We start from the raw sequence: 14622 nt of genomic DNA, 5'->3' as shown, positions 1-14622 counted from the left end.
GAACAGCTAATTCAATTTAAATACATGTATTACTTAGCAGTCGTGGAGCAATGGAGAGCATTCAGGGAAGACTGAGTTCAGGTACAAACTAGACACATTCCTTTGAAGGGAAAAGGTAGAGCATCCAAAGCTAATGCACCTTGGATGATAGAGGAAATAAAAAGTAAAATAAAACAGCAAAAAGAGGCTTATGACAAATGTCAGGAGCAAGATACGATTAATAACAAGGAAGATCATGGTAAGTACAGGAGGGAATTGAAAAAAGTTCATATGAAAGGCAAAGAGAGGTTACAAGTAAAGATTAGAAAGCAACATTGAACCCTCAAACATTTTATTAACATATATAGCATAAGCAGTCAGCTAGGGAAAAGAAGAGCAGAACTTCTTCAAGGTAGGCATTGCTGGAAGAGAAGTGGCAGTGAATTAAACACTAAAATAAAAGCGAACTACTGTGGATGCTGGAAATCTGAAATAAAAACAGAAAGTGCTGGAAATACTCAGCAGGTCTGGCAACATCTGTGGAGAGAGAAACAGAGTTAACGTTTCAGGTCGATGACCTAAACCTGAAATGTTAACTCTGTTTCTCTCTCCACAGATGCTGCCAGACCTGCTTTACACAAATTCTTAAAGGTGGCATTACTAATTGATAAGATGGTTAAAAGAACATATGGGTTACTTGGGTTTTTACATAAAGGAATAGAATATAAAAGCAAAGAAATCACACTGGAACTTTACAAATCACTGGTTAGGTCTCAGTTGGAGTATTGTGAACAATTCTGGGCACCATACTTCAGGAAAGATGTAAAGGCCTTGGAAAGGGCGCAGAGGAGCTTTACCAGATGTTACCAGGGATGAAGGACATCAGTTGTGTGAGGTTGGAAAAATTAGGACTGTTGTTCTTGGAACAGCAAAGGTTAAGAGGTGACATAATAGAGCTTTTTAAGATGAATAGAAGTTTTGATAAAATCGATTCCCTTTTACGAGTGGATCAATACCACATGGCATAGATTCAAAATAACTGGCAAAAGATTGAGAGGGGAGATGAGAAGAAATTTTTTCACTGAGTTGTCGCAATCTAGAATGTTCTACTTGTAAATGTGGTGAAAGCTGATGCCATAAATAATTGTAAAAAGGAGTTGAACAGGTACTTGAAGGTGAGGAAGTTTACAGGGTCAGAACAAAAAGCGGGGATGTGGGACTAAGCATAACTATTCTTTCTAAGATTCAGCACAGGCATAATGGGCCAAATGGCCTCCTCCTTTGCTGTAAGTTTCTATGTTTCTACTTGTATTTTGTGATCTACAATGAAGGAAGTAGTAACAAAACTTCAGTTAACATATTACAAATAAATTGCATTAAGCAGTATTATCTCTGATGTACATGCATTATTTCAATCAGTTAACTTCAATGGGCTGTATTTTTTAACAATGGAGAAAACCATGAAAAGGTTTTTTTAAAGCAAGGGAGGATTGTCGTTTGAAGATAAAAATATTATAGCAAGACATATAAACCAGTGTTTCCAACTTACATTCAGCTTCCTTCCCATATCCAGAAACTTCACACTGGGTGTTTTCAGGAAATGTAAGGCGTTTAGAAGGCAGACAGATGGTTTGTACAAGTTTAGACTCTTTTGCACACATCCCTGATTGAGATTTTAACTTTAGCAGAGCTAAATAGAAAAAGAAACCCATTAGTCAAAACTTTTGATGTTTTCTTTGTTGAATTTCAGGAGCTATAATATACATTAAGGATCCAGCATGAGACTTCTGATCTGAATCTTGTCTACAGTTTATAGTAATCGAATACTGACAACGAATGCAATCTTACCTATGTCATTGTCATAGATATCTTCATCGAACTTTTCATGACTAATTATTTTTTCCACTGCAAATATTTGATCATTTTTAGTAGGTTCATTTATTGATCGTCTTCCCAGTAATACATGATACTTTGTGTGAGAAACTCTGAACAGAAAAAAAATATTTTTTTTTGAATATTTTATAGCTTTGCACAAAATTTACAAGCTTTTGGATCATAGTTAAATTATCATTTATTATTCAGTGAATGCTCTCCAATTCCTGGTTACAAAAGAAATCTAGGTTTGCATCAAGTTAACATAGTCACATTATCACTCATACTTGTCTCAATTTCTATTTATAATAAGCTCCTAAAATAAAATCTGCCATCAATAAACACCTTAGTTTATAAAAGTAAGTTTTAAAAAAATACACAGACAACCAAATGAACTTCCTGTGGCATTGTACATAGTGAGTCAACATCAAGTGTAATCATCGGATGAGATAGGTGTTTATAGGATGAAGGGTGATTGGACCAGGATGTGCAGACATGATTCATTCCACATTTTCAAGTCATACATTTTCCTTATTTTTATATTACCATTATAAATACCCACAAACAAATTTATAATGGTAATTGCCTATGCAAATTTTTTGTGTTATAATCACACTTTCATGACAGTGGTGGGCCTAGGAATCTATAATAGAAAAGGTTGAGAAGACTGGCCAACGGACTACCACAGGGCTCAGTGCTAGCTCCAATGCTGTTCAACATATATACAAATGACTTGCCAACAGCCACGTCGCAAGTTCATCTATGCTGATGACATCTGTTGTGCCACCCACACTCCATCCTTCTGCACCCTGGGCCAGATACTTAACCAAGACGTTACAAAGTTGACGGACTATTACAGCACATGGCATCTCACAGTGAATCCCTCTAAAACCATATCCAATGTATTCCACCTCCACAATGCCGGTGCCAAAAAAGAATTGTGTATCTACATGGATGGCCAGAGACTAAAGCATGATCCCAACCCAACATACTTGGGGTAAAAACAAAGTGCTGGAAATACTCAGCAGGTCTGGCAGCATCTGTAGAGACAGAGAGAAGTAGAATTAATGTTTCAGGTCAGTGACCTTTCATCAGAACTCTGCTTCTCTCTCCACAGATGTTGCCAGACCTGCTGAGTATTTCCAGCACTTTTTGTTTTTATTTCAAATTTCCAGCATTTTGCTTTTACCAACATACTTGGGAGTGACTCTGGTTAGGACTCTGTCCTTCCGGGAGCATCGGAAAAAAACAGCAGCAAAGGTCAAAACTAGAAACAACTATTAACCAAACTTGCTGGATCTATGTGGGGCACTGCCGCCACAGCACTGTGGACCTCAGCACTCGCTCTATCATACTTAGCAGCAGAGTACTGGGCACCGATCTGGCATAGATCATCACACACATCTTCTTAATATTTAATTGAATGCAACAATGGGCATCATAACTGAAACCCTCCACTCAACACCCCTCCCCTGGCTTCCTGTCCTCGCAAACATCATTCCCCCACACTTTGGCGACTGACAAAAACCCACAAGCTGGTTGAACTCATCATGCTGCACCTCACCTACCATTCCATAATGACATGTTCAATCCACCTACTGCCCACCTTCCATCTCGGCACCCCATATGGAGCAACCTTCCTGAGCAAGATCTACCAGCAGACATCCTTTAGTTCAAGGACTGGGAAGTTCCTTGTGACAAACCCCAACTGTCGAATGGCAGGCTTTGAACTACCACAGTAACAGTGGTTCTTGCTAAACATGTTAAGGACAAGCCAGCCAACCTCTACCACTGGGGCCTCAGTACAAACCCCTCATGCAATTGTGGAGAGACATACAAACAATGCTGCACATTACTGAGCAGTGTCCCCTCTACAGTCTAAGTGGCAGTCTAACCACGTTAAATTCAACAAATGAGGAGGCTATCACTTGGCTCCAGAGATTTGCATTCACTAAATAATAATAAAATGGAAAAGGTTAAAGAGAAGTGTGCACAGACATAAGATTTTTGATATTTCACTTCAAGCACAGTATTTTCGATCAATCATCTTGCTCAAAAAAGCCAACAGATGCGATTTGAAACTAGACTCCAATCACAAGCGAGGCTGAAAGCATACCACAAATCAGGGATAAAGTATCCCTTTCTAACTGAACCGCAAGTCTAGATAAGATGATAGACCTGCACTTAGGTCTCTCAGGGCTTGTCCAAGTACTTTGCATACAGTGAAGTGCAGTCACTTTGCAGATGAGGTGTAGAAAGGTTCTTTGGTCTCCTTGTCTCGAGAGGCAATGGGTAAGTGCCTGGAGGTGGTCAGTGGTTTGTGAAGCAGTGCCTGGAGTGGCTATAAAGACTAATTCTAGAGTGACATACTCTTCCACAGGTGCTGCAGATAAAATTGGTTGTCGGGGCTGTTACACAGTTGGCTCTCCCCTTGCGCTTCTGTCTTTTTTCCTGCCAACTGCTCAGTCTCTTCAACTCGCCACACTTTAGCCCCGTCTTTATGGCTGCCCGGCAGCTCTGGCGATCACTGGCAGCTGACTCCCATGACTTGTGATCAATGTCACAGGACTTCATGTCGCGTTTGCAGACGTCTTTAAAGCAGAGACATGGACGGCCGGTGGGTCTGATACCAGTGACAAACCCGCTGTACAATGTGTCCTTGGGGACCCTGCCATCTTCCATGTGGCTCACATGGCCAAGCCATCTCAAGTGCCGCTGGCTCAGTAGGGTGTATATGCTGGGGATGTTGGCCGCCTCGAGGACTTCTGTGTTGGAGATACGGTCCTGCCACCTGATGCCAAGGATTCTCCGGAGGCAGCGAAGATGGAATGAATTGAGACGTCACTCTTGGCCGACATACGTTGTCCACGCCTCGCTGCCGTAGAGCAAGGTACGGAGGACACAGGCTTGATACACTCGGACTTTTGTGTTCCGTGTCAGTGTGCCATTTTCCCACACTCTCTTGGCCAGTCTGGACATAGCAGTGGAAGCCTTTCCCATGCGCTTGTTGATTTCTGCATAGAGAGACAGGTTACTGGTGATAGTTGAGCCTACGTAGGTGAACTCTTGAACCACTTCCAGAGCGTGGTCACCGATATTGATGGATGGAGCATTTCTGACGTCCTGTCCCATGATGTTCCTTTTCTTGAGGCTGATGGTTAGGCCAAATTCGATGCAGGCAGCCGCAATCCTGTCGATGAGTCTCTGCAGACACTCTTCAGTGTGAGATGTTAATGCAGCATCGTCAGCAAAGAGGAGTTCCCTGATGTGGACTTTCCGTACTTTGGTCTTCGCTCTTAGACAGGCAAGGTTGAACAACCTGCCACCTGATCTTGTGTGGAGGAAAATTTCTTCTTCTGAAGACTTGAACGCATGTGAGAGCAGCAGGGAGAAGAAGATCCCAAACAGTGTAGGTGCGAGACCACAGCCCTGTTTCACGCCACTCAGGATAGGAAAGGGGGAAATCGGGAAAAGACTGTGGTTGGAGTTTTCACTTCTGTGTTCACCTTCCCACAATTTACACATTCAAATGAATGGGTGAGTTGTGAGGCACCTCACTTTCAGTATTGAAAGAAACCGATCTTTTATGCACTTTCTGAAATATCCACTATGAATTGTCTTAAAGAAAATTTATGAATGATGTATATTTTTGAAAAAATGAATGGGCGAGTATCACAGAAGCAGAAATCCCCTGTCTACAGAAAGATCTATAATGACTACCAAGTGGAAATTAAACACAAAAGCAGAGATTTGTATTTGTATTTTGATGCAGATCATGGCTGAAATTTTACAGTGGATGGATGGGAGCCGGACTCCGACATGAAAGTCGGTGGTGAATCGTCGGTGGTGATCCATCCCGCATTTTACAGGTCCCCAGGCTTTAATTGTCCCGAGGCGGGACTTCCACCTACTTGAGGGAGGAGGTCCCGCTTCAGGGACCTGCCGTCCAATCAGCGGGCCGGCAGCTCTTAGTCCCAGCAGCGCCACTGGCAGCGGTGGCCACTGCTGGGACTGCAACCCAGCCGCACCATGGATCGAGGAGGGAAGGTAAGTAGGGGCATGCCTCACCAGTGGGATTGGTCCTTCCCTGGTGAGGCTGGAATGGTCGTTTGGGGGAGAGGGGGGTTTCTTGGGTCCCAGGGGTGGGTTGGGAGGCGGGGGTGGCTCTCAATCGGGCATCCTGTACCCAACCATTAAGTGGCCACTTAAGGGTCTTGATTGACCTCGGGTGGACGGGCCGTTTCCCACTCCCCGCCCAACGCCGTAAACTTGTCCGGAGGCGGAAGTGGGGCAGGTATGCCTCCTGGAGCCTGCCGCTCAATTTTACGCTGCCCCCACGCCATCATCCGATCAGCTGGGGCCGCATAAAATTCCTCCCCATGTTTCAGATTCTGCTTCTACAGGGAGATCTTGATGTAAAACGCATTTAAATACTACCATTGAGATAAACTTAGTTTTCCCGGGATAATGTTCACAGGATAGGGAAGCCGATCCACTGTATATTAGTTTTCAGTCGAGCATCTGAACCAGTGAAAGAAAATTCCAATGACTGTTCAAATTCATTGCTGCTGTGACAGTCCTATTCATTTTAACCCAGTAGGGTAATATCCAAATCAAACTGGTGGTCTCTGCTATTTGGTGGGGGAGTAGTCACCTTTGACTAAAAGCTGACACTATAGTCAGGCTTAATTAAAAAAAGACACCAAAATTACAGGCAGATAGCAAAGTGCTGTGAGAAGTGTAAAAGACAATAGACTTCAGGGTATGAGATTTTGCCCTGGGTTATAAGACAGAATGTAGAAAAATCATTCTGTTAAAGTCAAGCTTAAAGGAGATAAGTTGTAGCAATTAAATGAACGTTGTTATAACTACAGTTTTGTATGTTCACATTACTGTAGAATAAGGCAATTTAACAATTCAAACCAAATTTCACCTCATCTCATTAAAACGGTATGTTTTTAGAGATTAAAGAAATATATCTGTAATAACACTGATGATCAGGTCACGAGGGGAGGTTCCATTGTTATAACCCTGGGTCTTGCTATTGTAAAGTTGATATGGAACAGTGTCAGTCAACTCCCAGAAGTTAAATTACATAGACGAACAACAGAAGTAACTGATATTGCAGAACCTGATAAATAATCTAATCGAGTAACTGAGCCCCAAATGCAAACTCTGTTATATAATTTTTCAATCAATTTCAAAGTTCAAGCATCTATTATTGTTTAATTAGCAAAGACTTTTAAGTGACAATTTGGAAAGAAATAGGATGTTCACTTCTTGAGTTGTAAAAGACTTAGCAGTTCTGTGTGCAATCTCTCTGTGATAGGCGATGATGACCAACTGAACGGATCAGACCCTCAGGAGAATAAATGGGTAATTTTGTTCACACAGCAGAAATCAGCCTCTGGAAGTATGAGTCAGAGATATGTCTACAGCATTGTATCCCTGATTTTCCAAACCATACTCCCCACTCAGTGTGGGATCACAGAAAGGACACTAATATTTTCATTTGTACATAGCAAAAATATGCTGAGCTGTGGGCATAAATGGGTGTTAATTTAATCTACCTTGTGTCAATACAGTGTGCAGCTGTCAGAACCCAGCAAGGGTGGATCAGACTTCCTCCACATATAAAATATGGATTTGTGGATCGTCTCTCAGTTACGAAAAGTGCTACTTGCCAGGGGTGAAATTCTATGGTGGCTTGATTTCCTCCAGCAATCTTGTTCATTTTATACTGTCTCTGGCCACACTTTGAATCTAGGGAGAGAAAATAATGAGTTAGCCCAATCATATTATTTATTGGAATGTTAAAAACCATATCCAAAGATACCTAAATTACCAAGAAGGGTAGTGCCTACAAACAAAAAGAAGTTCCGATTTGCTCAAATTATTGAAAAAAAATGTGGCTGAATATTTAGGAATATATTAATTATATACAATAGGCCACAAGTTCTGCCAAATTAATAGTGCAGGAAAACAGATGTTGTAGATAATACAGCCCGAGCATTTCACTAAGTATGTTGCTGTGCAGCAGAGGCAATTGGTCATGTTAAAAATTGAAACCTCTGCTAAACTTGTTTATCCTGAATAGCTGAGGAACATCCTAGTTTCAATACTTATTTGTGTCGTGTTAACTCACTTCAATCAAGTGGCAGCAGGTAGGCTACAATTGGTCACAGTATCCCTGAGTTCAGGAGTGGAAAGTTGGCTGGTATTCCCACTCCTCATCACTTTCCAGAGACCTCTATTGGAACTGCATATGCATGACTGTTGGGCAAGAACACATTGAATTTTGTGGTGGAGTAACCAATCAAATCTCAATTTCTGGGCTTATACTTGAAGATTGGACACTTGGGTGCAGTAGTGGAGGAGCTCCGGTGTCTTGGAATCATGTCTTTTAGAGTGGGGGAGGGGAGACAATATGGCAGAAATCAAATGAAATTTAACGTGCATGAACCCAACTAAGCTGTAATATTGTAAACTTTTTCTGAAACCATCGGGCACAAGTTTATACATTTACAGTGGCAGTATCTCGCATGATGGTGTGCTTTGCTGGTGAACAGTAATTTTTGTTCCTTATCACCAAAAACTAATGCTTTTATTTAAGGTTCATTAAAAAATTGTTCAATTAAATTAAAATTACTTTTCACTGTTTCATCAATGAAAGCCAATTAGATGAGGGGGTCAGAGGTGGGAGGATGGAGATGCTCTGGCTACAGTTGGATAGGGAAGATTGGAATTGAGCGTGGGCAGTCCCATTGACCTGAGCAACGGGAGTCAGGCATTGGAGGAAGGTGGTCTGGATAACCATGTCAAAGGCTGTAGTGAGGTTGAGAAAAATGAGGAAGGATAATGTAGTGCTATCACAGTAATAAAGTGTAGCATTTGTGAGTGGGTCCATTTCTATGCTGCAGCAGAGTGGAACCTGATTAGAGAGATTCAAGCATGGAGTTGAAGGAAAGATGAGCATGGATTTGGAAGGCGCCAACATGCTCAAGGACGCTGAAGAGGAAAGGAAGTTTGGAAATGGGCTGGTAGTTTGTCAATACAGAAGGATCAATGATTTTTTTTTTTGAAGAGGTATTGATGATGGCATTTTTGAAAAGTAGGGGGACAGTACCTGAGAAGAGGGGACCATTTACAATGTCAGCTAGCATGGGATTGAGGAAGGAAAGTTGGTTGGACAGCTATGTAGTGCAATGGGGTCAAGAGCGCAGGAAATGAGTCTCATGGACAATTGAGCGTGGAAAGGAAAATGAAGAGAGATAGGAGAGAAACTCATGGGTTCAATGTTACAGTGGGCGAGGGCAAGGGGAATGCTGATGTTTCAGCAGAAGCAGTCGAATGGATAGTCTCTGAATGGAGGGCTAAAGGTTAGACAGTTGGGAGTTTGAAAGTGCAATTATGTGACTTAGTGGAGACTTTATTTAAAATGAGAAGCTAGTGGGGTGGAACAGGTGACGTGCTCGAAGGAGAAGTTCCAGATGAGTAGTTGGAGAGACCAATATGTGATTGTCAAGTAAGGGATACTTGTGTCCATGTCAATATGACAAAAAGTGCAAACAAACATATTCCATCCATCCAAACTCAAATATACAACAGATCTAAGTATTTTGTTGCTCTCTTTTACAATAGCAATTCATGATAAAGATTTTCACTTACTGACTACTGTTTGACATTTTGGGATATCACAGAATTCCCAGTACATTGCACTCTGAACATAACACCAAGGCTTGCCATCACCATCTGGATTCCTTTATAGTAGAAATATTTAAAAAGCCAGAATAGGTTAGTAAACTTTCGGTCAAGCTATATTCGGAATAAAATTTATCAGACATTAAAAAAGCAGAAAGTACCGGAAGTGCTCAACAGATAAAGTCAGTGTCTGAAAGAGAAAATTAGATTAACGTTTCTGATTGCACCCTTCATCAGAAAAAAATGCAAATATATCATTTGTTTTCACATTTTGACTGAATGGTTGAGCATTTCCCGATCTTTCTGGTATTATTCTGGATTTCCAGTTTTCTTTCTATCTGCAAAGACATGATTAAAAATAATCTAGATGAAAAAGTTGTCAGGAATATTTCTGGGGATTACAGCTATCAATTTAACAAACTCTTGGATTTATATGTAAGATGTTGTAAATGTTGTATTTATTTATTTATCGAGGATTACTGACTCACAGGAATTCTCATACTTAAGAATTTTAACAACTTGATTTCTTCTTCCCCTACCTGGTGTCCAATCCCCCACCAAATAAATGGCAGGGGTAAAAACAAGAAGCAAATTAGGGGTCAGCAACATGTCCATACACAGACACCAGTGTCCGTGGTAAAAATTTTGAGGTCCATGACTGGTAATTTCAGGGATGGGAAATTTCCCATTGGCTTCTTCTTTCCAGACAAGTCCGACTTTAAATAAATTCACAGCCCTCAGTTTCAGTTTCACAGCCAACAGGTGCTGGGAGCAGGACCAGCGGTTTCCGAACTCAGGACAAGTTCAGATTTTTCTGGCGAGTTCCGATTTTTTTTCTTAAAGAGCCCACCGAGAAAACCCGAACTTGTCCTGAGTTCGGAAGCCGCTGTTCCTGCTCCCGGCACCTGTCAGCCTAGAAAGTGACGGCTGAATTTAAAATAAATTGACCAATCACAAAGCTGCTCTGGGAGAGTTCCTGCGCTCTGCAGCTGTCAGGGTGAAAGAGAGAGACAGAGAGAGAGAGAGATGGTGTGAGAGAGAGGGGGAGGGGTGTGTGAGAGAGAGGGGAGGTGAGAGAGAGGGGAAAGTGGGGGTGTGAGAGAAAAAGGCAAGAGGGGGTGAGAAAGAAAGGGGGAGAGAGTGGGGATGAGAGAGAAAGAGAGGTAGCGTGAGAGAGAGGTAGGGTGAGAGATGGGGTGGAGGGGGAGAGAGAGAGAGGGGAGGGGGGTGAGAGAGAGGGAGAATGAGTTTAGGGGTAGAGAGGGGGTTTGAGGTAGAGAGCGGGTTGGAGGGGGGGGAGAGAGAGGGTTTAAGGGGGAGAGAGAGAGGGGAGAGAGGGAGAGGGAGAGGAAGGGGAGAGGGAGAGGGAGAGGAAGGGGAGAGGGAGAGGGAGAGGAAGGGGAGAGGGAGAGGGAGAGGAAGGGGAGAGGGAGAGGGAGAGGAAGGGGAGAGGGAGAGGGAGTTGAAATAGTTGGTTGTTTCACGATACTGGACAACCCCAAACACTGCTTCCAGGGATAGGCACCAATATGTTGCACCATGGACATTTGACAAAATTATTGACACAGCCACAGACATGGAGGCAATTAATTTGTATATAAAGTATATAGCCAACCTAATGCCCTCAAAACAGAGTCTGGTTTAAAATGCATTTCTCCCTAGTTAGTGAGTATCTGGCATTGTTTCTGCTTGCACAAGTAGTCAATGCCTGCCCGCACACTTGATGTAGTGATGGGGAGAATCCGGATAGATGTCCATCTGTCAGGTGTGATCTTGATCTCTCTCCCCCTCCCTCCCATTCTGTGTCAATCCCTACCCCCTCTCTGTGTCCATCTCACACTCCTCTCTGTGGTGTCCCTGGTAAAAATTTTGAGAATGGGGGGAGAGAGAGAGAGAGGTGGAAGGTGGGGGGTGGGGGGGGGGGGGGGGGGGGGAGAAAGAGAGGGGGAGGGAGAGACAGGTGAGGTGGGAGAGGGAAGAGATAGGGGATAGAGATGCACACAGAGGGGAGAGAGAGGGGTGAGAGATGAACACAGAGAGGGGTAGGGATTAACACAGGATGGGAGGGAGAGAGAAAAAGAAAGAGATCAAGATCACACCTGACAGATGGACATCTATCTGGATTCTCCCCATCACTACATCTAGTAGCAGATATTGATTACTTGTGCAAGCAAAAACAATGCCAGGTACTCACTAAATAGGGAGAAATGCATTTTAAATCAGGTTGTGTTTTGATGGCATTAGGTTAGCTCACACTTTATATACAAATTCATTGCCCCCATGTCCCACATGAGAGATTAGCATGTAAAATTAAAGCGCATGGGATTGGGAGTAGTGGATAGAAAACTGGTTGGTGGACAGGAAACAAAGAGTAGGGATAAATGGGTCTTTTTCCGAATGGCAGGCTGTGACTAGTGGGGTACCGCAGGGATCGGTGCTAGGACCCCAACTATTCACAATATATATTAATGATTTATTTATTTAGAGATACAGCACTGAAACAGGCCCTTCGGCCCACCAAGTCTGTGCCAACGAACAACCACCCATTTATACTAATCCTACATTAATCTCATATTCCCTACCACATACCTAACTAGGGGCAATTTACAATGGCCAATTTACCTATCAACCTGCAAGTCTTTGGCTGTGGGAGGAAACTGGAGCACCCAGGAGAAACCCACGCGGTCACAGGGAGAACTTGCAAACTCCGCACGGGGAGTACCCAGAACTGAACCTGGGTTGCTGGAGCTGTGAGGCTGCGGTGCTTACCACTGTGCAGCCATTTAGATGAGGGAACTAAATGTAATATCTCCAAATTTGCAGATAACACAAAACTGGGTGGGAGGGTGAGTTGTGAAGAGGATGCAGAGAGGCTTCAGGGTGATTTGGACAAGTTGAGTGAGTGGGCTAATGCATGGCAGATGCAGTATAATGTGGATAAATGTGAGGTTATCCACTTTGGTAGCAAAAACAGGAAGGCAGATTATCTGAACGGCTATAAACTGAGAGAGGGGAATATGCAGCGAAACCTGGGTGTTCTCGTACACCAGTCGCTGAAGGTAAGCATGCAGGTGCAACAGGCGGTAAAAAAGGCAAATGGTATGTTGGTCTTCATAGCGAGAGGATTCGAGTACAGGAGCAGGGATGTCTTGCTGCAATTATACAGGGCCTTAGTGAGGCCACACCTGGAATATTGTGTGCAGTTTTGGTCCCCTTATCTGAGGAAGGATGCTCTTGCTATAGAGGGAGTGAAGCGAAGGTTTACCAGACGGATTCCTGGGATGGTGGGACTGACGTATGAGGAGAGATTGGGTCGGTTAGGATTATATTCGCTGGAGTTCAGAAAACTGAGGGGGGACCTCATAGAAACCTATAAAATTCTAACAGGACTTGACAGGGTAGATGAAGGAAGGATGTTCCCAATGGTGGGGGAGTCCAGAACCAGGGGTCATAGTCTAAGGATAGGGGGTAAACCTTTCAGGACTGAGATGAGGAGAAATTTCTTCACCCAGAGAGTGGTGAGCCTGTGGAATTCGCTAACACAGAAAGCAGTTGAGGCCAAAACATTGTATGTTTTCAAGAAGGAGTTAGATATAGCTCTTGGGTCTAAAGGGATCAAAGGGTATGGGGCGAAAGCGGGAACAAGCTACTGAGTTGGATGATCAGCCATGATCATAATGAATGGCGGAGCAGGCTCGAAGGGCCGAATGGCTTACTCCTGCTCCTATTTTCCATGTTTCTATGTTTCTATGTCTGTGGCTGAGTCAATAATTTTTGTCAAGTGTCCATGGTGGGAAACATATTGGTGCCTATCTCTAGAAGCAGTGCTTGGAGTTGTCCAGTATTGTGAAATAACGAACTATTCCAACGGTTTTAGAAACCTAGATTTAAAATTAACCCAAGGGCATGTTACCCTTTTTACTGTAATCCATTATCTTCCAAACGTGGAAGCTGAATTTTCACAACAACGTACAGAGATTTAATTGTTAGTAGTGACTTTAGGTTGGTTTTTTAAAACTGGGCCAGAAAACCATTGTGGTCCATCTGGCTAGTCCCATTTCCCTTATTTTATCTGCACAGAAATCTGTGATTAAGTCATTTCAGGAAAGAGCATTCATCAAAGCATTACAAACAGTCAAAATCTACCTGCAGTAGTTGTGACTCCCAAGACCCAATTCTGATGCATCATATCTCATTGCATTGTATTTTCTTCCAAGAACAGCAGACGAGTCCCACTTCAAGCATTCTGCACCCGACACTGTGTAGTCCCTTGTGCCTCGGTAATCTTTTCCACTGTCATTAATGCAATGGGATTTACTGTCTTAAAAAAAAACAAAGCTATCAATGTAATTGCATTTGGCAATTAATTTCTGCAATTGGACCCACTAATGGAAAATATCCCAGTGTGCTTTTGATAATTAGGCGCAGCAGCATTTAGAATGGTTTAAATGAAAACAAGAAAAGCTGCTTTAAAAACTTCCAACAGCCTCACATATACTTCTTGCATGTAAAATGATAAATGAAGAACTACAATCTTTTCCCTGATGAGAATCTTGCAACTATCCAGGAAATGGTTATATTCCATTTCAAAAGGGAATTGGATATATATTTGAAAAGGGACCTTTGCGAAGGAAACGAGCAGGGAAGTGGGTCTAATTGGATAGCTCTTTCAGGAGCCGTCACAGGCATGATAGGCTGAATGACCTTCAGTGCTGTAACATTATATGATAAATTCAACTACTTTATTTTCTAACCCATGTGTTGCTTTTTTCCTTTTTAATCTGAATTAAATAATCCCATCCCTGCAACAGCCCCCAAACCCCATATCTCTCTAGTAACCAATAGGGGACCTGCTCTTAGGCCCCACCAGTGCTGCTTTGAACCACTTGAAAGGTGTGCAAGGTTGATCTGGTGATAAACCCACCCTCAGATTTCTCTCTCACCCTACTAAGAAGGGCGTGGCCTCTGTATAGCACATTCCCACAGCAAAGCAGTTGAGATCAGCAACAAGTTAGTGACTGCATAGTGAGATGGCCATGGCATACAGGTTTGCCTTCTTGCAATCCACCA

General features: G+C 42.8%; 1 protein-coding gene across 1 annotated transcript in view; it reads right to left on the bottom strand.

Moving 5' to 3' along the window:
• The window catches only part of LOC137355331 (salivary plasminogen activator beta-like), a 39332-nt gene that overhangs the window by 11267 nt on the left and 13443 nt on the right, over positions 1-14622 (bottom strand). Inside the window, exons 6-10 of the mRNA XM_068020321.1 lie at positions 13699-13873; positions 9520-9611; positions 7422-7614; positions 1828-1964; positions 1529-1669 (exon numbers count right to left, since the gene is read on the bottom strand). Of these exons, the coding sequence (XP_067876422.1) occupies positions 1529-1669; positions 1828-1964; positions 7422-7614; positions 9520-9611; positions 13699-13873 (738 nt within the window). The remainder of the gene's footprint in view (positions 1-1528; positions 1670-1827; positions 1965-7421; positions 7615-9519; positions 9612-13698; positions 13874-14622) is intronic.

The sequence above is a fragment of the Heterodontus francisci genome, chromosome 42 (genome assembly GCF_036365525.1).
Source record: "Heterodontus francisci isolate sHetFra1 chromosome 42, sHetFra1.hap1, whole genome shotgun sequence".
NCBI lineage: Eukaryota > Metazoa > Chordata > Chondrichthyes > Heterodontiformes > Heterodontidae > Heterodontus > Heterodontus francisci.
The sequence above is the reverse complement of the archived record's forward strand: the minus strand, read 5'-3'. Positions and strand labels throughout refer to the sequence as shown.